The 26,357-nt window shown below is 38.7% G+C and overlaps 1 protein-coding gene across 3 annotated transcripts in view; it reads right to left on the bottom strand.

Annotated features, from left to right (window-relative positions):
• Positions 1 to 26,357, bottom strand: part of BABAM2 (BRISC and BRCA1 A complex member 2) — a 406,214-nt gene that overhangs the window by 312,987 nt on the left and 66,870 nt on the right. For all 3 annotated transcript variants that reach the window (XM_044261850.1, XM_044261851.1, XM_044261852.1), the window contains exon 4: positions 4,737 to 4,831. In XM_044261850.1, coding sequence (XP_044117785.1) covers positions 4,737 to 4,831 — 95 coding nt within the window. The remainder of the gene's footprint in view (positions 1 to 4,736; positions 4,832 to 26,357) is intronic.

A 26,357-nucleotide genomic window follows, 5' to 3' on the forward strand; every position in this document is an offset into this window, starting at 1 on the left:
TTCTTAGATATGAAATCAAAAGCATATACAACAAAATAAAAGATAGGTAAGTTAGACTTAAGGTAATATTCAAACAATACTACCAAGAAGTGAAAAGACAATCCACAGAATGAAAGAAAATTCTGGCATATACAGGGATACAATATACAAAGAAATCTTATAGCTCAACAATAAACAAGATGGGATTGGGAGGGAGACAAACCATAAGTGACTCTTAATCTCACAAAACAAACTGAGGGTTGCTGGGGGGATGGGGGTTGGGAGAAGGGGGGTGGGGCTATGGACATTGGGGAGGGTATGCACTTTGGTGAGTGCTGTGAAGTGTGTAAACCTGGCGATTCACAGACCTGTACCCCTGGGGATAAAAATATATTATATGTTTATAAAAAATTAAAAATTAAAAATTTTTTTAAAAAGCTCAAAAAAAAAAAAACCCTCTTATAGCTCAACAACAAATAACCCAATTTAAGAAAGAGCAAAGGGGGTGCCTGGGTGGCTCAGTAGGTTAAGCCGCTGCCTTCGGCTCAGGTCATGATCTCAGGGTCCTGGGATCGAGTCCCGCATCGGGCTCTCTGCTCAGCAGGGAGCCTGCTTCCTCCTCCTCTCTCTCTCTGCCTGCCTCTCTGCCTACTTGTGATCTCTGTCAAATAAATAAAAAATAAATTTTAAAAAAATCTTTAAAAAAAAAAAAAGAGCGAGCAAAGGCTTTGAATAGACATTTCTCCAAGAAAGATATAAAATTGGCCAATAAGCACATGAAAAGACGCAAATCAACATTAGCCATCAGGGAAGTACAAACCAAAACCACAAAGAGATACCACTTCATAGGCTATAATCAAAAAGATAATAACAAGTGTTGGTAAGGGTGTGGAGAAACTGGAACACTCGCATGCTGGCGGGGATGTAAAACTGGATAGCCATTTTGGAAAACACTCTAGGAGTTCCTCACAATATATACAAATACCAAATCATTATGTTGTGCACTTGAAAGTAACATAATGCTAAAATGTCAATTATACGTCAATTTAAAACATTTAAATTTAACTGTGGTGATGGTTGCACAACTCTGTGAATATACTAAAAACCACTGAATTATATACTTTAAAATGGGTGGATTATATGGCGTATAAACTATGCCTCAATAAAGCTTTTCACTTTAAAAAAAAAAAAAAAATGGAGCCGTCCCCAAAATGGACTCACTGGAAATAATGTCAAGCAAAGCCAAGTGGGCCTTCTGTCAGAGATGTTACTATAAAAGATGGGTTCAATTAGTGATTCTCAAAAGTAGTTCGCAGACAATACACAGAAATGGCTCAGAGAATTTAATGACTCTTCAGGTTCCTAATGGGTCTAATTCAGATTCCAGTGGGATCCAAGAATCTGATTTTTTTTTAAGATTTTATTTATTTAGGGACGCCTGGGTGGCGCAGTTGGTTGGACGACTGCCTTCGGCTCAGGGCGTGATCCTGGAGTCCCGGGATCGAGTCCCACATCAGGCTCCCAGCTCCATGGGGAGTCTGCTTCGCTCTCTGACCTTCTCCTCGCTCGTGCTCTCTCTCACTGTCTCTCTCTCTCAAATAAATAAAATAAAATCTTTAAAAAAAAAAAAGATTTTATTTATTTATTTGAGACGGGGGGGGGGCGGGGAGAAGCAGACTCCCTGCTGAGCAGAGTGCCTGATGAGGGCCTCAATCTCAGGACCCAGAGATCATGACCTGAGCTGATAGCAGATGTTTAACCGAGTGAGCCACCAAGGTGCCCAAGAATCTGTATTTGTAACAGGCTTCCTAAATTATTCTGGTGGAGAGTCAGAAGAGGAACCACTGGACAACTACAATTATAACTCCATGATTTTATGATTCTCCAGTATATATGAAATACCTGTCTCTGGTATCTACCTCGCATTTATCTGTATCTGGTATCTCCACCTGTGTTTTCCATTCATCTGAGGATCTTAAAGTTCTTAATGAAACTCATCTCTGTGAATGAAGAGCTTGAATTTAAAAAGAGGTGGCTTCATCTGCTGGATGGGAGCACCTCACATATTTTTATTAACTTTACATGTATCCTTTACTTAAGTTACTTGAAATCCTTCTATAGAAACAAGCTGGTTTAAATAAACTGAATAAATAAAAGATCACATATAGTCTCACAAATTTTATTTCTCAAACTGGGACACATTTTTTTCTCAAATATTTGTAACTTAATATCCTTTTTATTAAAAAGCACAGGTATGTTATAGAATCAAATGCAAAATAATTTTCATTAATTTTAAAGATAAAACCCAGAAGATTCAAGGAAATTCCATATTTGCTATAGCAACTACTTTGGACTATGGATTACACTCCCAGAATCTAAGGGTATATATTCATTCCCTCCTGCAGTTAGTACACTTCAGGGGGAAAATCCAAAAAAAATCTTGACATTCTGCTCTCTACTCCATGGATGAAGAAATACGGAATCCCTCCTTCATTCTGAACCAGAGTGGACTAATCAGGTTATTAGTGACTGTGCTTTGTGCATTTCAGGAAGGAAGGGAAAAAGGCTGAACTGAACTGAACTGAAGAACTAAACCACAGCCTGTTAACTGATGAGTGAAAAGTCCTTCCGAGGCCTGCTATGCTCAGAGAAGCGTCTGCCGACGTGTGTCCTGTCCTAGTGTTTTAGCCAGACGACAGTGAGCACCAAGGGCACTGCTAGGGCTGGGAGGACCTCAGCGGCTGGTGGACGGTGGACCCTGGTTGCTTTCCCAGGCTTGCCCAAACCACTGGTCCGTGGAGCAGCACTGGGTAACTTGGCTGAGCGTTCAAATTGACTGCAGCTAAAGAGAAGTATTCCCCTAGACTGGCAATCTTTCTCTTAGATATATGCTTTCACTCTTTTCGGCTGTTCCTCTTCAGCTAATCTCAAAACATCTGCAGAAACTTCACTGAGGGACTAAATACCAAAAGAGAGGAGTTATCAAGTCTGGCACAATTATATCATTCCACACCAATTTTCTCAATACTAAAAGAAAAAAGTGGTATAAGCTGAACCTCAAGGTCCTTTTCGGCTTTGAAATTCCATGCTCTCACAATACCACCACTGAAGATGCGCCTTGCAAATTTTAAAGGCAATTCCAAAAAAAACAGAAGTTGTAAACCCATTTCTTATCCTTTCCTTCACAGTATTCCCCTTCTTGTATCATCCTAGCTCAAAGCCCATTCCTCCTCCCTCCCCTGGATTTCTGCAACAGTCCTCAACTCGGGTCCTCATCTTACTTGAAGCCGTGACGCTGACCACACTGCTGTGAGATGATTCTCCAGTTATCACCTCTTTCTGGAGCTCTTAACCTAGAATTCGACGTTCTTCACAATCTTAGTCCAATTTCCCTCTCTAATCTTTCCTAGCCCTTCCTTGTGTTAACTTACACTTCAGCAAACCTTCCGGTACCTTCTTCTGTAACATATTACACATTTCATTTGTTTATGTCACGCCCCCTACCTGAAATTCTCTCTGCCATACTTCCCACTTAGGCTCCATTCCTCAAGAATGAGTCCAAGTCTCACCCCTAGCCCTTTCTGACAACCTTCCTTAAATTCCTGGAGCACTTAGCCTAGCACACACCTTTGGCATTTGGCTAATGCTACCCTCCACTGGCAGCTTTGGCACAGAAGAGGTCTGGAGAGATACTTCTGCCTCATTTTCTCCAGGTAAGCCCCTCAGCTTTGATATGGGGTGAATATGTAACACACAGCATCTACAGGAACCATGATTAAATGACAGATCTTTAAAAATCAACTAACAGTTTGAGTGTAATTATTTGAAATTTTGCAGGGATGGGTTTGTTGCCAATTGCATTTTTACAGCTGTGTTCTAAAATTTAAGGTAATTCTTTAGGTTTGGGTTGATACTTCCTGTTTAACACTTCCCTTTTTTAAGAGGGAGGGGGGCAAGATTTCACAGTAAATCACCGCAATTTTTAATTACAAAACTTCGAGACCAAAAAAAAAGTCCAAAAAACAAAACAGAGAACATAGTTTTGAACTACAGTATAAGCATCTTAGCAAAATTGTACTTGACAAGGAAAAGAAAGAGACATTTTGTTTGGTCAGACCTTTTAAACAAAATGGCACATGTTTTTCTCCACCAGCAATGTGAAATGCACAATTTTTTATGTAAACCACATGTGCTCTGACAAGTACCACCCCTCCTTTCCCCACTTTAACACCAGAAACATGTTACTTTAACTACAAAGTTTTTGGTCTTGCTTAATAAAGAACACTTAATCTGGTCTTTTCCCTTCTGATAGTAATACTGAGATAATATGGATACAAGTCCACATTTGCCACTTTCACTTCTATATAAAAAAGGCTTCTTGAAGAGCCAAGAAACCCTCCCCTAACAAGCTCTGTGATGAAGTGTTAGTAAACATTAGAAAACGGGATTGCAGGCATGAAGTATTAAATTAAAGCAATGTCTTCAACATGTCTCTTTAAGCTGAAGTAAAAATATTTTAACCAATGTGCTAGAGATTTTAATTCAAAATAGTCTGAAAGTAAAACTGTAATGAAAAAAAATCTTTTCTTTAAACTATGTTGGCACATAAAGAGCTATACTGATTCCAGAGGACAGAGAAAAAAGGGGTGGAAAAAACCCCACATGTTGGCAAATTTATCTGTCAAGCAATTGTCATAAGCTGATTTTACTTTTCTTCAACAAATTAAGATCATCCGAAATGAGCCTGCGGTACTCACATGCAGGGCCGAGGGATCTGGCAGGAATTCAGCATCTTCTCCAAAGATGAAATCGGGGGGCAGCTCTGGGTATTGGGCATTGAAAATGATATCCCCTGAAAGAAAAGAAACCATCAGGCCCTTATTATTTCCTTGCTAATTTATGAATGCATAAATTGCTAATTTCTGATGCATGCATCAGAAACACTTCCAAAAGAAGTTTTTATTAGCATAACAAAAAAAAACAAAAAACAAAATTTGGGGGGTGCCTGGGTGGCTCAGTGGGTTAAAGCCTCTGCCTTCAGTTCAGGTCATGATCCCAGGGTCCTGGGATCGAGCCCCACACCGGGATCTCTGCTCGGCAGGGAGCCTTCTTCCTCCTCTCTCTCTGCCTGCCTCTCTGCCTACTTGTGATCTCTGTCTGTCAAATAAATAAATAAAATCTTTTAAAAAAATTTGAAAGGCATTCTCTGAATGATTAATTCTTCAAATGAAAGAACTGATATCATCTTTTAAACTAATATGCACAGGAGCACCTGCGTGGCTCAGTCAGTTAAATGTCTGACTCTTGGTTTCGACTCAGGTCCTGGTGTCAGGGTCGTGAAATGGAGCCCTGCCCACAGGGCTCTGCGCTCACAGCAGAGTCTGCTTGGTATTCTCTCCCTTGGTACTCTCTCCCTTCACTTCTGCTCCCCCTGTTCTTTCGTGCTCGCTCACTCTCTCTCAAATGAATAAATAAAATTTTTAAAAATAAAATAAATATCCACAATATGCAATCAAAAAAACTTTGTCTCCCTAACACATTATAAATATAAATACCCACATAGAAAAGCAGCAGCCACATTCAAAGTATGTGCAGATTTTTTTATAGGAAATATGACTGTCCAATCACTGCCTGCTAATTAATATACTTTTATTGGGAACTATTTCTCTTAAGGATAAAGACCTTATCTTGAAGAAATTCAACATACATGCCTTTGGTATAATGGAAAGAGTATTTGGCTTGAGGTCAAAAAAGTCAGGTTTATATCCACAATTATCCTAATTATTTATTAGCTCAATTCATCTTGGACAAATTTTAACTGCTTCAGACATCTGTTTCTTTCTCAGTAAAAGTGGATCTAATAGTACCGATACCACAGTTTTGATGTGAAGATAGAGATAGCATGCCTATCGCAGTGTCTGGTACACAGTAAGCACTTAGTATACAGGATTACTAATACTATCTCGAAACACAAGACAAATTACAAAGTCTCCTTTGCAAATCTGTGTTAAGTTCGTCCACCTGTTCCTTTCCTGTCTCCTTCTTTAGCTTATTTTCCCCCCTCTTCTCACCCCAAGAACCAGTACTCGTCATTCTGCTAGTACCAACCATCAAACTAGTATATCAACAATCAAACACACATACTAGGTTCCAGCATATAAGAGTATATATGCGTGTATACATGCAAACAAAATTCTATCAGTCCAGTCATTTTTCCTGCTCAAACAATAAATTGATACACTTAGACTTCAGTTCTCATCTGAGCCTTTCTTCCTACATACTATGTATTCTTTTTTTATTTATAGGCACATATCTTTATTTCTCAGAAGTCATTTTTTCTCAAAATAAAGTTATTTCCTTAAGTACATCAATTCAATTAAGGTTTTTTTATTATGTTATGTTAGTCACCATATAGTACATGATTAGTTTTTGATGTAATGTTCCATGATTCATTGTTTGTGTGTAACACCCAGTGCTCCATGAAATACATGCCCTTCTTAATACCCATCACCAGGCTAACCCATCCCTCCACCCTTCTCCCCTCTAAAACCCTCAGCTTGTTTCTCAGAGTCCATAGTCTCTCATTGTTTGTCTACCCCTTTGATTTTGCCCCCTTCATTCTTCCCTTTCCTCTCCTAATGCCCTCCCATGCTATGCTTTATGTTCTACAAGTAAATGAATGATAATTTCTCTGCTTGACTTATTTCACTTAACATAATCTCCTCCAGTCCCATACATGTTGATGTCAAAGTGGGGTATTCATCTTTCCTGATGGCTGAGTAATATTCCATTGTATATGGTCCACATCTTCTTTATCCATTTGTCTTTTGAAGGGCATCACAGCTCTTTCCAGTTTGGCTATTGTGCACATTGCTGCTATGAACAATGGAGTACATATAGCCCTTCTTTTCACTATATCTGTGTCTTTGGGGTAAATACCCAGTAAAGCAATTGCTGGGTCATAGGGTAGCTCCATTTTTAATTTTTTGAGGAAACTCCACACTGTTTTCCAAAGTGGCTGTAGCAACTTGTATTCCCTCCAACAGTGTAAGAGGGTTCCCCTTTCTCCACAACCTCTCCAACATTTGTTGTTTCTTGCTTTGTCAATTTTTGCCATTCTAACTGGTATAAGATGGTATCTCAGTGTAGTTGTGATTTGAATTTTCCTAATGGCTAATGATGATGAAAAATTTTTCAGGTCTGTTAGTCACTTGTATGTCTTCTTTGGAGAAGTATCTATTCATGTCTTCTGCCCATTTTTTGACTTATTTGTTTTTTGGGTGTTCAGTTTGAGAAGTTCTTTATAGATCATGGATACCAGCCCTTCATCTGTAGTGTCATTTGCAAATATCTTCTCCCATTCTGTGGGCTGCCTCTTTGTTGACTATTTCCTTTGCTATGCAGAAGATTTTTATCTCAATGAAGTCCCAAAAGTTCATTTTCGCTTTTGATTCCCTTGCCTTCGGAAATATGTCTTGAAAGAAGGTGCTGTGGCCAATGTCGAAGAGGTTACTGCCTATGTTCTCCTCTGGGATTTTGATGGATTCCTGTCCCACACTGAAGTCTTTCAGCCATTTTGAGTTTATCTTTGTGTACAGTGTAAGAGAATGATTGAGTTTCATTCTTCTGTATATAGCTGTCCAATTTTCCCAGCACCATTTATTGAAGAGACTGTCTTTTTTCCACTGGATATTTTTTCCTGCTTTTTGTCAAAGATTATTTGACTGTATAGCTGAGGGTCCTTATCTGGGCTCTCTATTCTGTTCCATTGGTCTATGTATCAGTTTTTGTGCCAGTACCATGCTGTCTTGATGATCACAGCTTTGTAATATAGCTTTAAACCAGGCTATGTGATGCCTCCAGCTTTGTTTTTCCTTTTCAACATTTCCTTGGTGATTCAGGGTCTTTTTTGATTCCATACAAATTTTAGGATTATCTGTCCCAGCACTTTGAAAAATGTGCTGGGGGCGCCTGGGTGGCTCAGTGGATTAAGCCGCTGCCTTCAGCTCGGGTCATGGTCCCAGGGTCCTGGGATCGAGCCCCGCATCGGGCTCTCTGCTCTGTGGGAAGCCTGCTTCCTCCTCTCTCTCTGCCTGCCTCTCGCCAACTTCTGATCTCTGTCTGTCAAATAAATAAATAAAATAAAATCTTTAAAAAAAAAAAAGAAAAGAAAAGAAAAATGTGCTGGAACAGATATGTATTTCAATGTCAAACTCAGCAAGTCTACAAACATGCTCATGACTGTTCCTATTCCCACTCTTCTCTTCCCCTAGCTGAATTCCCTATCTCTAGGGATTCCTTAATCTTTCATGCTGTGACTTCAGTGTCCTCTTCAACCTTATCCATACCCTTTATACTCTTAGAAAACAAGTCATCACAGTTCTTCCTCCAAAATATTTCTCATAAGGGTACTTCCCACTGCTAACGGCTCTATCCAGGCCCAGATGACCTAGTTCATACATTATGCATCCAATGAAAACAAAAATTGAACCCTGCTCTAGCCAAAGAAAAAATTCTGTTCTTTAAGAGTTGACTAGGAAAATTCAATTATCATACCCTTTTAAATGGTCTCCTGATACAAGTGTCAATACAAAGGTGTTTCTTCTCAAGGACCATACATTTAGTTAGGGAGGCAGGAACATATACACAGAACCACAGAACACAGAGCAGTACAAGGTGGTACATATACTTGATCTTCCTAAATATCTTGCAAGTTTCCAGAGAATAAGCATACCTATACTTATTTCATATTTCCAAAGGGGCAAAGTATGACATAAAGAATATATTCAAGAAATACTCTCATATGTGAAACAACTCTACTCTCTGAATTGGATATCTAAGTACTGACAAAAATCTACAATAAGAAATAAAGTTCAGAAGAGTTACTTTTACCTCTTTCTATAGAGAATAAATATGAGCAAGAAAATATACCCTTAATATTTACCCAAAGAAAACAAAAACACTACTTCCAAAAGACATATGCACCCCTGTTTTTACTGCAGCACTATTCACAACAGCCAAAATATGGAAGCAACCAAAGTGCCCATGGAGAGATGAACAGATAAAGAATAAACTTGAAAGAAGTTGCTGTGGCCAGTGTCGAAGAGGTTACTGCCTATGTTCTCCTCTGGGATTTTGATGGACTCCTGTCCCACACTGAGGTGTTTCAGCCATTATAAGTTTATCTTTGTGTACAGTGTAAGAGAATGATTGAGTTTCATTCTTCTGTATATAGCTGTCCAATTTTCCCAGCACCATTTATTGAAGAGACTGTCTTTTTTCCACTGGATATTTTTTCCTGCTTTGTCAAAGATTCACAAAGATGTAGTATATATACACTAAGGATTATTACTCAGCCATAAAAAAAAAATTGTGATCTTGCCATTTGCAACAAATGGATGGACCTAGAGGGTATAATGCTAAATGAAGTAAGTCAGAGAAAGACAAATACCATATGATTTCACTCATATGCAGAATTTAAGAAACAAAACAAATGAACGAAGTGGGGGGGGAATGGAAGACAAACAAAAAACAGACTCCAAACTACAGAGAACAATCAGATGGTTACCAGAGGGAGGATAGGCAGGGGGATGGGTGAAATACGTGATAGAGATGAAGAGTGCACTTATCTTGATGAGCACTGAGTAACATATGCAAGCACTGAATCTCTATATTGAACACCTAAAATTAATGTAATGCTGTATGTTAACTATGCTGGAATTAAACTTTTTAAATAGAAAGATTAATTTTCATAAATTAATTAAAAATTAAAATGGACAAAATATTTGATAAGACATTTCTCCAAAGAAGATACAGAAATGACAATAAACATAAAAAAGATGCTCAACATCATTAGTCATTAAGGAAATCAAAATCAAAACCACAACTTGAGGGGCACCTGGGTGGCTCAGTTGATTAAGCAACACCTTCAGCTCAGGTCATGATCCCAGGGTCCTCGGAACAAGCCGCAGGTCAGGCTCCCTGCTCAGCCGGGAGTCTGCTTCTCCCTCTCCCTCTGCCCCTCCCCCTGCTCATGCTCTCCCTCTCTCTCTCTCACATAAATACAATCTTTTTTAAAAACCATAATCTGGAGTGCCTGGGTGGCTCAGATGGTTGAGCGACTGCCTTCGGCTCAGGTCGTGATCCTGGAGTCCCAGGATTAAGTCCTGCATCAGGCTCCCTGCTCAGCAGGCAGTCTGCTTCTCCCTCTGACCCTCATCTCATGCTCTCTCTCTCTCTCAAGTAAATAAATTTTTTAAATCTTTAAAAAAAAAAAAAACCACAATCTGATACTACTTCATGCCACCTGTGATTGCTACGATCCAAAAGAACAAGTGTTGGTGAGGATGTGGAAAAACTGAAACCCTCACACTCTGCTGGTGGGGATATAAAAGGGTGCCATCACTTTGGAAAACAATTTGACAGTTCCTCAAACTGTGAAATAGAGAATCACCTTATGACCCACCAATTCCACTGCTAGGAACATACCTAAGAAAAATGAAAACATACAGCCACACAAACACTTGCACATGAATGTTCCCAGCAGCATTGTTCACAACAGCCAGAAAGTAGAACCCAAAGTCCATCAACTGATGAATGTAGAAATAAAATACGCTACATACATACAATGGACTATCATTCAGTTATAAAGAAAGAAGTATTAGTGCCTTTTATAATATGGATGACCAGGATGCCTAGGTGGCTCAGTTATTAAGCGTCTGCCTCGGGCTTGGGTCATGGTCTCAGGGTCCTGGGATCAAGCCCCGCATCTGGCTCCCTGTTCAGCAGGAAGGCTGCTTCTCTCTTCCCTTCTCCCCCTGCTTGTGTTCCCTCTCTCACTGTCTCTCTCTTTCTGTCAAATAAATAAATGAAATCTTTAAATAATAATAAAAATAATATGGATGACCTTGAAAACTTTATACTAAGTGAAAACAGACACAAAATTCCACAAATAGTATATGATTATTGTATAATTCCATTTATATGCAATGTCCAGAATATGTAAATGCACAGAGATAGAAAGAAGACTAATGGTTGCCAGAGGTCAGGACAGGGAGAGTGGGGAAGGACTGCTCATGATAATGAGTATAAAGTTTCTTTTGGTGGGGATTAAAATCAATGTTGGAATTAATACTGATGGTTGTACAACTTTGTGAATATACTAAAAACCACTGAACTGTACACTTCAAAGAGTAAACTGGATGGTGTAAGAATTATATCTCAATAAAACTGTTTTTTAATCTGATGCAAAAATCTGTTCTATTTTAATCTTAACTTAAACACAAATATATTAGCAAGTGGCTACTCAAGGGTTATGAGTAAATTTATTTTTTATAAATAAAATCATCTTGGGGGAACCCGGGGGGCTCCAATGGTTAAGCATCTGCCCTTGGCTCAGGTCATGATCCCAGGCTCCTGATCAAGTCCCGCATCAGGCTCCTTGTTCAGTGGGGAGTCTGCTTCTCCCTCTCTCCCTGCCTATCCCCCTACTTGTGTTCTCTCTCTCTCTCCCTGTCAAATGAGTAAATAAAATCTTAAAAAAAATAAAATAAAATAAAATCATCTTGAAAATAGAGTTGGAGAGTTTTCCATTTATAGATACTCTACAATAAGGTCTTTTTAAAAGCAAAGAATATTTTTATAAGATGAATACTAACAAAGATTTTTATTTTCAAGAAGATCCCCCAGGGGCACATGGGTGGGACTCAGTCAGTTAAGCATCTGACTCTTTTTTTTTTTTTTTTTTTAGATTTTATTTATTTATTTATTTGACAGAGAGAGAGAGACAGAGACAGAGAGCGAGAGCACAGGCAGGAGGAGGCAGAGGGGCAGAGGGGCAGAGGCAGAGGGAGACACAGACTCCCCATTGAGCAGGAAGCTGGATGTGGGGCTCAATCCCAGGACCCTGAGATCATGACCTGAGTTGAAGGCAGAAGCCTAACTGAGCCACCCAGGCACCCCAAGCCTCTGACTCTTGATCTCAACTCAGGTCTTGACCTCTCAGTTCAGTTCTTAATCTCAGGGTGGTAAGTTCAAGCCCCACCTATAGGTGGCTTAAAACCATAGGTGGCTCAGGTCATGAGCTCTCTCTGCCTGCCTGCCTCTCCTCTCTCTCTGCCTGCCTCTCTCTCTCTCTGCCTGACTCTCTACCTACTTGTGATCTCTGTCTGTCAAATAAATAAATAAAATATTAAAAAAATTAACAAATCCAGCAGAAAAAATGTATATATGAAATACATGTACATTTATGACCAAGTGGATTTTATCCTGGGAATAAACCTGTAACTAACATCATACGTGATGAAAGACTAAATGGTTTCCTCCTAAGATTGAGAACAAAGCAGGGATGTTCACTTTTACAATTTCTATATAATATTATACTAGAAGTTGTAGATAGTATAGTATGGCCATAAAAAGAAATAAAAGGCATACACATTGGAAGGGAAGAGGTAAAACCGCCTTTATTCACATATGACATATTTGTCTACATAGAAAATCCCAAGGAATTTCTAAAAAACTTCTAGAACTAGTAAGTGAGTGTTTCAGAGATGTAGGATACAAGGTCAGCATAAGAAAGTCAATCCCATTTCTCTTTCTGTTTTTTTTTTTTAGGTCCTATTTCTTTATACTAGCAAGAACAGTTGGGAACAGAAAATATTTAAAAAGTGCCATTATAATACCTATCCTACAAAAAAAAAAGGAAAAAATACTTAGTTATAAATCTAAAAAGCTATGTTCAGGAGTTATATGCAAGTGAAAGGAATTGAAGACCCCAGTAAATGGAAAGATACCATATTCATGGATTGGAAGACCCAATATACTTGTTATTTTCTCTGAATTTATCTACAGTCTTAGTGTAATCCCCATGAAAATCCCAGCAGGATTTTATAGATATTAAAAATATTACTACAGGGTACCTGGGTGGCTCAATGGGTTAAAGCCTCTGCCTTCGGCTCAGGTCATGATCCCAGGAGCAGCAGGCTTTCTGCTCCAGGGGAGCCTGCTCCACCCCTCCCACCCCCCCCCCCCGCCTCTCTGCCTACTTGTGATCTCTGTCAAATCAATCAATCAATCAATCAATCAATCTTAAAAAATGTTATTTTAACAACTCTGTAAACAACGGATATTGGCAAGGGTGTGGAGAAAGGGGAACCCTCTTACACTGTTGGTGGGGATTTAAACTGGTGCAGCCACTTCTGGAAAACAGTATGCAAGTTCTTTAAAAAGTTAAAAATAGAGCTACCCTGTGATCTAGCAATTGCACTACTAGGTATTTAACCAAAGGATATAAACATAGTGATTCAAAGGGGCACATACAGCCCTGTATTTACAGCAGCAATGTCCACAACACAATAGCCAAACTATGGAAGGAGCCCAGATATCCAGCAACAGATGAATGGTGATATATATAATTTATACACACATACACACACACACACATACATCCATACATACATATATATATTCTTTATCCGTATATATAATGAAATATTACTCAGCCATCACAAAGAATGAAATCTTACCATTTGCAATGATGTGGATGGAACTAGATGGTATTTTATGCTAAATTAAATGAGTCAGTCAAAGACAATAGCTGTATTATTTCCCTCATATGTGAATGTAAGAAACAAAACATATGAACATAGGGGAAGGGAAGGAAAAATAAAATAAGATAAAAACAGTGAGGGAGGCAAACCATAAGAGACTTTTAACTATAGGAAACAGGCAGCATTGCTGGAGGGGAGGTTGATGGGGGAATGGGATAGTTGGATGATGGGCATTAAGGCGGGCACTTGATGTAATGAGTATTTGGTGTTATATGCAACTGATGAATCACTGAATTCTGCTGAAACTAATAACACACTATATGCTAATTAAACTGAATTTAAATAAGAAAAAAAATATGGGTGGCTCAGTTGGTTAAGTATCTGCCTTCGGCTCAGGTCATGATCCCAGATCCTGGGAGTCAGGCCCTACACCAGGCTCCTTGCTCAGTGGGGAGTCTGCTTCTCCCTCTTCCTCTGTTTCTCCCCCTGATTGTACTGTCTCTCTCTATCTCTCACTTTCACTCTTTCTCAAATAAATAAATAAAATATGTAAAAGACAAATAAAGAAATTATTTTGAAAGGCAAAGGAATTAGAATAATAAAAATAATTTTGAAAAGGAAAGAAGAAAAGAACAAAGTTGGAGGAGTCAGACTATTAAATTTTAAGACTGATTCTTCGGGCATTGTGGTATTGGCAAAAGGATAGATACTGATCAATAAAACAAAACAGTCTTGTAATTGAACTGCATAAATATGGTCAGTTGATTTTTCATGGTTATGCAATAGCACTTCAATGGATAAAGGATAGTCTTAACAAATGTTGCCAGGACAGTTAGGCATTCATATGGCTCTCCCTGCCTCCAAAGAAGGATCTTGACCTGTATCTTAAACCATGTACAAAGTATAACTCAGATCATATTCTGAAATGTCAAATTTCAAACTATCAGACTCTGAGAAGCCATAGCAGGAAGTCTTTGTGACTTGAGGTAGGCAATTAATTCTTAGATACAACATAAAAAACCCAATCCTCAAAAAAGTTGATAAACTGGGATGCCTGGGTAGCTCATTTGGTTAAGCAGCTGCTTTCGGCTCAGGTCATGATTCCAGCGTCCTGGGATCCTGTCCCACATCGGGCTCCTTGCTCTGCAGGGAGCCTGCTTCTCCCTCTGCCTCTGCCTGCCATTCTGGCTGCCTGTGCTCGCTTTCTCTCCCTCTCTCTCTCTGATAAATAAATAAAATCTTTTTAAAAAAAAGTTGATAAATTGGATTTCACCAAAATTAAAAATTTTTTGCTCTGCTGAAAATGCTTTTGAGGGTTTGAGTAGATAAGACACAGTGGGAGAAAATATTTGCAAATCACGTATCTGACAGAAGACAAATTTCACCAAAGGAGATATACACATAGCAAGTAAGTACATGAAAAGATGCTCCACTTCATTTGTCATTAGGGAAAGGTAAATTAAAACCATTGAAATGCTGTGATACACCTATTAGAAAGACTAAAAACAACAAGGGCAGTGACGATGACGACAAACTGACCACATCAAGTGTTGGTGAGAATGTTGAAATGCTCATGCTTTGTGTGACTGTTCAATGAAAGTGCCATTCTGGAAAACAGTTTTAGGGTTAAAGATACATTTTTTCATATGACCTACTGATTCCACTCTAGGTATCCAGAAAGGATAATCATTTTTCTAGAAATGTAAATTTTATGTTTACACAAAAACCTATACATTGATAGTTGTAGTAGCATTATTCATGACCATCAAAAACTGGAACTAACCCAAATGTCCTCCATTGGGTAAATGGATAAACAAACTGTACATCCATAGAATGAAACACTAGTCAGCCATAAAAAGGAACAAACTGTTGATAGATGCACTTAAATATATCAGCATATTTGGCCAGTTCTTAAATATCTCTGCTAAGTGAAAAGAAGCCAGTTTCCAAAGGTTACATACCATATGATTCCATTTGTATGACATTCTGGCCGATGTGAAACTGAAGGGACAGAGAACAAACAGATCAGAGCTTGCCAGGGCTGAGGGATGGTGGGAAAGTTTAACTACAAAGGGATAGCCTGAGGAAATTTGGGAGGGTGATAAAATTGTTCTGTATCCTAGTTTTGGTGGTTTACACAGATCTGTATATGCACAAATCTGTGCATGCCATAAAACTCATGTGCTTGTACACAAAAGATGAGAATTGTACTATATATAAAATTATAAGAAATAGTTTAAAATTTAATTTTACCCTTTTATTCTTGTGTGGCTACTAATAAGTTTAAAATTAGGTATGTGACTTGTATTTCTGTTGTACAGCACGGTTTTAGGAATGTAAAGGATTAGTTGTAGTCTCAGTCTAGAGATAGGGATCTCATAGAAGGAAATCTCATAAGGAAAGGTGACCAATTTAAATGACCTGTTTGATCTGCCCCTTTTTCCATCCTTTCTCCTACCGGTAGTTTTTGAGGACATGTTTCATGCAAATTACGCCAACTCTCAGATACAATAATTCTTTATAGTCTCTTTTCCTTGATATAGGAAAAGAAATTCTACGTCTCAAGACAGAGTGTGTGCTGTACAATGGAATCATTGGCCCTATCTCTGAATTTGTAGGGCAAAGAGTACATCTTTGACGCACGTGATAAATTTCTTCATGATATCCTTGTGATGAATGTTTAGTCTCGTGGTGTTATTGGGTAAATATTATTTAAATGATTGTACCCAAGAGGTACTGATTAATTGAACTGTGGCTGCCAGAGAGGGAGTTTTCCAGAAGCATGCTTATATCTGTTTATAACTCAGAACTGGGAGTGCCAACCCAAAATTGGAATAGAATCTAAGAATATTATAACAGGCTGTAAATAGAGAGATAAATCTAACAAGATTGAAATATAATAGGGATAAATTTAAAATCCTGAAATGGATTCCGAAATTCAGCTGTCCAAATTAAGAATGAGAGATATATGGCTTAGCAATGGTGTGTATATAAAAGTCTTTGGGCTTTTAGTTGATAGGAAGCACAATACAAATCAACACTGATGTGACTGCCAAAAAAGCAATTTCAGTTTGCAGTGGTATTTATTAATAGAAGTTTAGCATCTAAAATGAAGGCATGGATTTTTTTTTTTTTTTTACTTGATTCTGTGTTCTTTAGAGGAAACCTGGAATCTTATGTGTAGTACTGGGTTATTATTCCTGAAGGAGGGCTACAGACAAACTGGTACTCATGCAGAGAGGGAGGAGAGGGCAATAAAGGAAACTGAGGCCATGTTATGTGAGAAATAGTGAAAAAAACTAGAGTATTTCCCCTGGTGAAGAGGTGACTCATGGTGAGGTTGAAAGGGAGGTCACAAGGACTGCCTGCAGATCATTGAAGGGCTGTGATATTAAAGTGAAACTAGAATCATTCCATAAATTTTTAAGATCCAGTGGATGAAATTTTTGGAGAGACAGAGAATTAAATTTAAGCGTAAGGAAACATTATTGAGAGTTGGAGCGAACTCTTGGAAATGAGTCACTTCTCCGAAGACTTTTGTAAAACTACTGCTTGAACCTACCTTTCCGCTGAAAATCTCCATCACCATGGCATTTCCACAAGATTGATGTCTGACTCTTATTTCCTATACTTGGAGTTTCAGTAAGTTACCATTTTATGCAGCAGTTGATGGGGATAATTCTTTGGTCTTTGGTTATTTACCATCTGAATTGTTTCTTTGAAACTCTGTTTTCTTGGCACTTATTTAAACTTTAAGATAGACAAACTAACACGATGATATTTCACTGGTGTAAGACTAAGGAGAGGAGACTGTGGACCAGCTGTGTTCTTTCTGTAGCTGGGGGGCAGGACATCTGGTCCATCCTACAGATCTGGGGATTGGCCTTCTGGGGACGGTGCTATAGCTGTTAAAGATTGTCAGCTGTCGGGGTGCCTGGGTGGCTCAGTGGGTTCAGCCTCTGCCTTTAGCTTGGGTCATGATCTCAGGGTCCTGGGATCGAGCCCTGCATTGGGCTCTCTGCTCAGCGGGGAGCCTGCTTCCCCCCCATCCCCCTGCCTGCCTCTCTGCCTACTTGTGATCTCTGTCAAATAAATAAATAAAATTAAAACAAAAAAAGATTGTCAGCTGCCAAGGTACCAGCGTGTGAATAAAAACTAACTACATCTGGAATTTCTGTGAGTTCATGTATGTGTAATATTATGAGCCACGTTAGGTAGGTATTTTCAAAGGGAAGAACTTCTGCCCCATTGGTCCCACTGTGGTAGCCTAGCAATCTTTAAGGAGTTCTGGAGGCGAAACTACCATTTGATTGTCAGGTGGTTATAACACTTCCAGCCATTCTAGGGGTTTTGTTTCTTTACTTTTTCCTTCTTCCTTTTTTAAACCTCACCTTATATCACCTCTGGACCTATTTTTATGTCTTTGTTCTCTTGCCTACTCTACCATCTTAGGAAAAGTTGAAGTAAGCAGTATCCAAGTAATGTGTACTCCGTGTTCGTATCATCTTCTCTAGGGTGGAATAAAGGAAATATGATGTTATCGCTCTCCTGCATGATTTGTGTTGGTCTTTTCTCCACTGTCTCTGCCTTGAGGGCACGTACTGTGTTCTCTACTTCCTGGGTAAGTCCCCAGGTGTCCAGTATGTGCCTCTGTGCATGGTGGGTTTTTAATAAATGTTCTTGACTGATTTACTGACTGTTCACCATAGCAAGAAAACAGTGCCACATTTTATTCCAAAGAAGCTATAGAGTATTGAGGCAAAGTGCTTCAGGAGTTCTTTGAGGTCTGGAGGTAAGTATTTGAGATATTCTAAAATGGAAGAGTATGAGATTCTGAAAGATATTTAAGTTATTCCCTTGTTTTGAAAAATACTTGTATAATGTTTTTACTGTATGCAATATGGTAATCTCCCTCTTTCTCTCCAAAGAGGTCTTTTTAGTTGAGGGTGTGCTAATCTGGTATGCATTGTTTGTTTTTTAAAGAATTATTGTATATTCAGATACTTTTGGCTGCTTTAAAAATTTTAAAAAACAAAAATTAAAAAAAATTCCCCAGTATTTTCCTTTACTGGGGGTGCCTAGGTGGCTCAGTTGTTGAGCGTCTGCCTTTGGCTCAGGTCACGATCAAGCCCAGCATCAGGCTCCCTGCTCAGCAGGAAGCCTCCTTCACCCTCTCCCACTCCCCCTACTTGTGTTCCCTCTCTCACTGTCTTTCTTTGTCAAATAAATAAATAAAATCTTTTAAAAAGCGGGGGGCATTTGGAGGAACTTTTATTTTTTAATTTTTTTTTACAAGTTCTTTTTTTTTTTTTTTTAGATTTTATTTATTTATTTGAAACAGAGAGAGAGATCACAAGTAGGCAGAGAGGCAGGCAGAGAGAGAGAGGAGAAAGCAGGCTCCCTGCTGAGCAGAGAGCCCAACGTGGGCCTCCATCCCAGGACCCTGAGATCATGACCTGAGCTGAAGGCAAAGGCTTAACCCACTGGCGCCCATTTTAATTTTTTAATTTTTTAAAATTGGGCTCCATACATAAGCATATGTAAAAATAATTAATACAATTATTTAGCCAGTAGATATAAAATAGTATCGTTTCACCATGTAATCAATGTCAAAGTAATTAGTGAGATATTTTACACTATTTTTAGAACTAGGCAGAGGCTTTAACCCACTGAGCCACCCAGGCGCCCCTAATTTGTTAATGTTTTTTAAAGAGTTTTGCTTCTCTCTTCAAATAAGAGATACTGATCTATCATTTGACTTGTTTCATTTTTCTTGTACTTTGACTGGTTTTGATATCAGGAGAATGCTGGCCTTATAAAATGAATTTGGAAATTCTGTGTCCACTTCAATTTCTGAAAGAAACTGTATAGGACTGGTCTCCTTTAAATATTTGGTAGAATTCATCTGAGATAATCTGGGCTTTACTTTTATTTTTGAAAGACTATTTTTAACTATGAACTCCATTGTTCTAACAGATAATAAAACTATTCAGATTATCTATTTCTTCCTGAAAGAGAACTGATAGAGGGGCGTCTGAGTGGCTCAGTAGGTTAAGTGTCTGACTTCAGCTCAGGTCAACATCCTGGGGGCCTGCTCAGCAGGGAGTATGCCTCTCCCTCTCCCTCTGACCCTTCCCCCTGCTCATGCCCTCACTCTCACTCTCTCGTTCTCTCTCAAATGAATAAATTTTTAAAAACTTAAAAGAACTTTCTAATGGTTTATGTCTTTCAAGGAATGTGTCCACTGCACTGAAGTTGCTAAAGGAACTGGCATAAAGTCAGGCTCAAATTGAAAGTGCTAAGCCATCTTCTGTGGACTTGGTTCAATGCAACTGTCATTTTCAAAGCCATTTCATGCTCTTCTAGTCTTCCCCAAGTGTGTGTTATCCAAAGACCAGTCTGGGATTTAGGCACTGGTCTACACTACAGATCAGTTCTCAAAGCCTTTGCTATGTTGATTCTGCCCAGTGCCATACATGTGCAGCTTGAGGACAACCCTGAGACTTCATACACAAATTAAAAGATCCTTTTCTCTAGCTCCCTCCTCTGTAGGTCATCCCCCTACATAGCCTCTGGTTTCCAGGGGGTCTTTTCCTGGTGCTCTGCCTAGAAACTGGGAGTTTCAGCCTCGCCATGTTCTTGTGCACTTGCCATGACTGTGTCCACCTAGCGGTAACACAGCAAAAGAAAAGTTGGAGAGGCTGCTGAGGGAGACGTCCAGTTTCATCACTGTAACATGCCTGAGTTAGGACCAAGAGAGTTAAAGAAAACACTCCAGCCTGAAGGGCCCCTCCCCCTTTGGTTCCAGGATCTAGGGTACCCTATGATCTAATCGGGAGTCGTAAAAGAAAAAAAAGGGGAGGCAAGACACAGAAAACTAATTTTACATGGGTCATTCTTTGAATTCTGATTTTTGTTCTTAGTATGTCTGTTACTATCTACTTTTAAGAGTCCTCAGGTATTTGCCATAGGTATGCCTCAGGATACTCTAGGGTTTTTCATTGCAACCAGTAAGAGAGATCGGGTGGAGAGTGTTTACATCTTCTTATCTAGAACTGATCTGTACTCTTAATAAATATTTAAAACATAAGCATATGTAAAAATAATTAATACAATTATTTAGCCAGTAGATATAAAATAGTATCGTTTCACCATGTAATCAATGTCAAAGTAATTAGTGAGATATTTTACACTATTTTTAGAACTAGGAGCTCAGAATCTGATGTGTCATACAGCTCATCTCAATTCAGACTCACCATATTTCAAGTATGACACTGCAACAGGTGGCTGGTAGTGACCATGTTAGGCATCACAGATCTATAGGAACCAATAAAAAGGAAGAAGAGAACAAAGGGAATGAAGGAAAAGCCATGCAACCTTCCATGACTCCTTCCCAATGAAATGTACTCACTACTTCATTAAGCAGCACCTTCTGTTGCTGTGCAATTATTAGTGGATGGAAAAAATTCTTTCATATGTTGAAAATATACATATGCCTACAAATCACTTTGACCTATTAAGGGTAGTCCTACCCTAAGTATTATTCTATATGGCTGTCCCCAAATCCATCTGCAAATGATTTTTCTTTTAGTCTTCTCCAAGTTAAACATGCCTGGTTATTTCAGCGGTTTATAATAAAAGACAGTTCTCAGGAAATTAAACTACATGATTCTTAGGTATATCAGAGAGAATTTTCTATGTTGCTGATTCTCAGAAACTCGGACTAATTAGGAAAGGTAATAAAACCCCATCTTCAGACGTTATAATATGTTTTAAATGAACTTTTAACCTTATATTTTTGTATACTCATTTCAGTGCATAAAATAACAATATTTAAGTCAAATGCTATGAATTAGCATTCCTTTATTGAATAATAAATATTCTACTGCAGAAAATTTAGTCCTAATAATTTCCTAATGCATATTCACAAACTGTTTCATTAATGTATTACCAATTCCTTTTTAATGACTGTAATGCATTGACACCATAAAAAGAAAATACACTTTCTCAACCTTCCATGATTTTTTTTTGTAGTTTTAAAAGGTAGTTGGGAACTAAAGATAATTTTAAAACAAATCAGTAATGATGACTTGTCATGAAATTGTGAAAAACTGGGAAATAATAAAGGAAAACTTAACAAATAAGCTTGATTTTCATACACATATCATTAATTCAGGTGTAGGTTCTAGACAACCATGTATTTACCTTTCACTTTCTGTGACCTAACCTGTCAGGGAGATGGATAAAAAGGCTACTTTAAATGTATCCTGTAAGCAGTTTTGCATTTATAAAGAAGAAAAAGAGACACTATCCTTTAGAGAACACTATGGAAAAACTCATGAAATGTGAAGCAATGCAAACAAAATGGTAACAATTACTCTAGACTTGAGGAAACTTAAGAAAGGGAGCACATGATTAAAGATTTGGGTTAAGCTGACAGGATAAAAGAAGACTTTTCTTATTTTTTCTTATTTTTGCATCTTCACTTATTAATTCATTCAATACCTCAAAAATTAAGCATATGCAATAACTCCATGCAGTGTCAGTAACAGAAAAAAGTAAAAGATTCTGCACTCGATAAAGCCTATAATCCAAGAGATAACATCTTAGAGGTAAGACATTTATAAAAATAACTACAAACACTAATAAATTGATTCAGGATAGAATCATCAACGGATACTAGAACCATTCAACAAAAGGTTACTGGGATGATGAACATTTTTATGTGTCTGATAGCCATTTGTATGTCTTCATTGGAGAATTGTCTGCTTATGTCTTCTGCCCATTTTTTGACATGATTATCTGTTTTGTGTGTTGAGTTTGGGAAGTTCTTTATAAATCCTGGATATCAGCCTTTTGTCTGTACTCAGAGAGATTCAAATTAAAACCACATTGAGATACCACCTTACACCAGTTAGAATGGCCAAAATTAGCAAGACAGGAAGTAACATGTGTTGGAGAGGATGTGGAGAAAGGGGAACCCTCATACACTGTTGGTGGGAATGCAAGTTGGTGCAGCCACTTTGGAGAACAGTGTGGAGATTCCTCAAGAAATTAAAAATAGAGCTTCCCTATGACCCTGCAATTGCACTATTGGGTATTTACCCCAAAGATACAGATGTAGGGAAAAGAAGGGCCATCTGTACCCCAATGTTCATAGCAGCAATGGTCACAACTGGCAAACTGTGGGAAGAACCAAGATGCCCTTCAACGGACAAATGGATACGGAAGATGTAGTCCATATACGCTATGGAGTATTATGCCTCCATCAGAAAGGATGAATACCCAACTTTATATCAACATGGACGGGACTGGAAGAGATTATGCTGAGTGAAATAAGTCAAGCAGAGAGAGTCAACTATCATGTGGTTTCACTTATTTGTGGAGCCTAACAAATAACACAGAGGACATGGGGAGATGGAGAAGAGAAGGGAGTTGAGGGAAATTGGAGGGAGAGATGAACCATGAGAGACTGTGGACTCTGAAAAACAATCTGAGGGTTTTGAAGGGCAGGGGATGGGAGGTTGGGGGAACAAGGTGGTGGGTATAAGGGAGGGCACAGATTGCATGGAGCACTGGGTGTGGTGCATAAACAATGAATTCCGTTACACTGAAAAGAAATTAAATAAAAAATTTTTTAAAAGGTTACTGGGGTCCAGGATACAGTCTCAAAGTATCACCTTACAGATTACTAATAAATTACAATAGAAAAAAAGTATCTTTACAATGGAGAAAGTTGGCAGATATCGCCTTAATTTAACCACAGGGTTAAACTTAGCAGCACCAATAATGGAACAAATGGACACCATGGACCTTGTGAGGACAGAACATTACTTATTTAGAAAGCCTGACCAAAATGTTTCACTGAAATACAACCATGAAGAAATAATGAGACAAACCAAATTATGGGACATTCTCCAAAACAGGCCTCGACTCTTCAAAACCATTGATACCATGAAGAACAACAACAACAAAAAAAAAAGTTTAGAGAATTGTTATAGATTAAAGAAAATTCAGTAGATATGAACAGGAAATACAGGGTATGAACCTTCACTAGATCACAGACACAGGAAAAAAGCTAAGACATTAACGGACCACTGTGGGAACATAAATATGGACCACTTACTAAATAATCTTATTCTAGCAATGTTCAATTCCTTGAGTGTGATAATGGCACTGAGACTCCACAGAAGAAAAATACCCTTTTCTTGAGAGATACATACTGAAGTACTCAAGGCGAAGTATAGAAATGTTTGCAACTTACTTTAAAATGGTTCAGCAAAAATATTTTGATATATAGATAAAAATATATATCTATATCTGCATACATATGCACATATGTGTGTGAGTCCAGAGAGAGAGAAATCAACTGGCAGAATGTTAACAAATGATAAACTAGATAAAGGGTTTTCAGATACTCACTGTACATACAACTCTTCCAAAAATTTTATCAGAGGAATATTATTTTTAAAGATAACAGTTTGAGAGGAAAAAATAGTCGAGGGTAAAAATTAATTAGTGTTGCAAGAAATGTCACCCATAACATGAGATGTTAATTCTGAAAATGGAGGAATTAGTAAAGAGTGTAAGAGACAGCTTCACCGAAGAGTGGCCCTTGAGCTGGGCTGGGTGTCAGGCGACACAAACAGTTCTAACAGAAACAAACTGTATAAAATACATTGATAGTCTTCTATAAAAGCTGAAAGAATATAGATTACATACCCCAAACATTAAGGAAGAAAAAGGATTTAGGAGTGAGGCTATGAGGGGAACACGGTGAGCAAAAGCAGAATGGCAGGAGACCTAGGACTCGTCAATGGAAGCAGAGCAGATGCCGTCAGGTGTCCCAGCCACTCGCCCTCGGTCCGCCCATCCCAGTGGTCACCTGCTGCTCTGGGTTCCTATACATCAGAGTTTCCCATAATCAGTACATGCCGACATCTGAGACTGGATAATACTTTGTTGCGAGCAGTGGCCCTATGAATTGCAGGACGTTTAGCAGTACCTCTGGGCTCAACCCACTACATGCCAACCAGTGGCACTCTCCTCTGCCTCAGTTGTGACTACCAAAACTGTCTCCAGATATTGACCAATGATCTCTGGAAAACACCACCACCTCCCCACTCTGAACCCCACTCCCATGCCCCTACCTCTCCTCTTCATCCTGCTACACCCTACCTCACCCCTATGCGCTCTCACCTCTACCCTGACAATAGCCGTAAACCAGTGCCCCCAGCCCCTAGCTCAAATAACCTTATCTATCTGGCCTAAAAGGGAGTTTGGTCAGCAAGAAGGGGAAAGAAACAACAATAACAACAACAACAAAAAGCCCCAGTGCCTGAAAATGAATGACACTAAGAACAGGAGATGAGAGTGAATATATAAACAATTTCCTTGTCTTCCTTAAAACAATACTGAGATGAGTTATACACAGCTGGGAAGCTGGGAAGTAGGATCTAAGCCCCCCGACCACATTACTAAAGCACTCATTATGTATCCTTCTTGGCTTTCTCCCTCCCTGCCTCTCTTCCCTACTCCCTCCTTGTGCATCCATGGATCACCTCCCAAATAAGCTATTTATACCAAGACCCTTGTCCAAGCTCTGTGTTTTAGGAATCCAAACAAAGTCAAAAATTTGGCTGTTCAATAAAGAAATCTAAGCTGCTCCTGAAGAAATGACCCATCTAATATTGAACCGTGGCTGTGTGTGGTTTTCCAAAATCTCTTCCCTGACAGTTCTGCTTGTTCAGAGATAACCTTTCCAAGAAAGCAGCACTCAGTATGGGGCACTCAAGTTCAGTGCCATGAGACAGGGCTTCAGTACTTCCCTTTCTATCCCATAGCCAATAAAGAAATGCAGCACCCAAAAGGCAAAAAAAGGAATAAAAGATGGAACAAACAGAATTATTTCAAATAGAGGAGAACTGTTCAAGCTATCAAAGCTGCCTGATATACCAACTTAAAATCAAACCAAAGCATAGCTTGAGACCTGAGAGAATCTGGCTTAGCAACTCACTAGACACAGGCACACAACTCTGCAAAATGCAGCAATTTCATACAAGAAATTGCTTCCCCGCTTGTTCCCTGGAGGGCGAGGAAGAGTGATGAGACTGGCCTGAGGCCCAGAATGAAAAAAAGCACAAGATGAGCCTGGAACATCTGGTCATGCCAGAAAGCACGAAAGCTATCAAAGGCTTTTGGGGTTGTATCAACAGGACACAGGAACATCATGAAGAGGCTCTCACTAGTCAAAGATAGGTCACTTCAAACATCAGTAACAATAGTAAGTGTAATGGGCTAAAACACATCAAATTTTAAAACCACGAGTTAACAACAATACTTCTAAAAAACCATAGTTAGAGTTGTCTTTGGAAGATACACAGAAACATACTCAATATTTGGAAACCAGGGGAAAAAAAAAAAAGAATCAAGCATCTATTCTCTCCTTCTAAAGGAATTGTACTTAGGATTACCAAATAGTTAATCAGGAAAAACTTTTTACAGAAATATTTCAGCTAGGGGCACCTGGGTGGTTCAAGCATTAAGCATCTGCCTTTGGCTGAGGTCACGATCCCAGAATTCTGGGATCGAGCCCCACATTTGGCTCCCTGCTCAGCGGGAAACCCACTTCTCCCTCTCCAGAGAACTCCCCCTGCTTCTGTTCCTGCTCTCTCTCTCTCTCTCTGTCAAATAAATAAATAAAATCTTCAACAAAAAAAAAAAAAGAAAAGAAAAATATTTCACCTAATAAGTAAGGAAGAGATAAGAGAATATCACATTTTACAACTCTTCACAAATTAATGGATCTAAGTCATGACCACTGAAGGCTCT

Source organism: Neovison vison, chromosome 8 (genome assembly GCF_020171115.1).
Source record: "Neovison vison isolate M4711 chromosome 8, ASM_NN_V1, whole genome shotgun sequence".
Taxonomy (NCBI): domain Eukaryota; kingdom Metazoa; phylum Chordata; class Mammalia; order Carnivora; family Mustelidae; genus Neogale; species Neogale vison.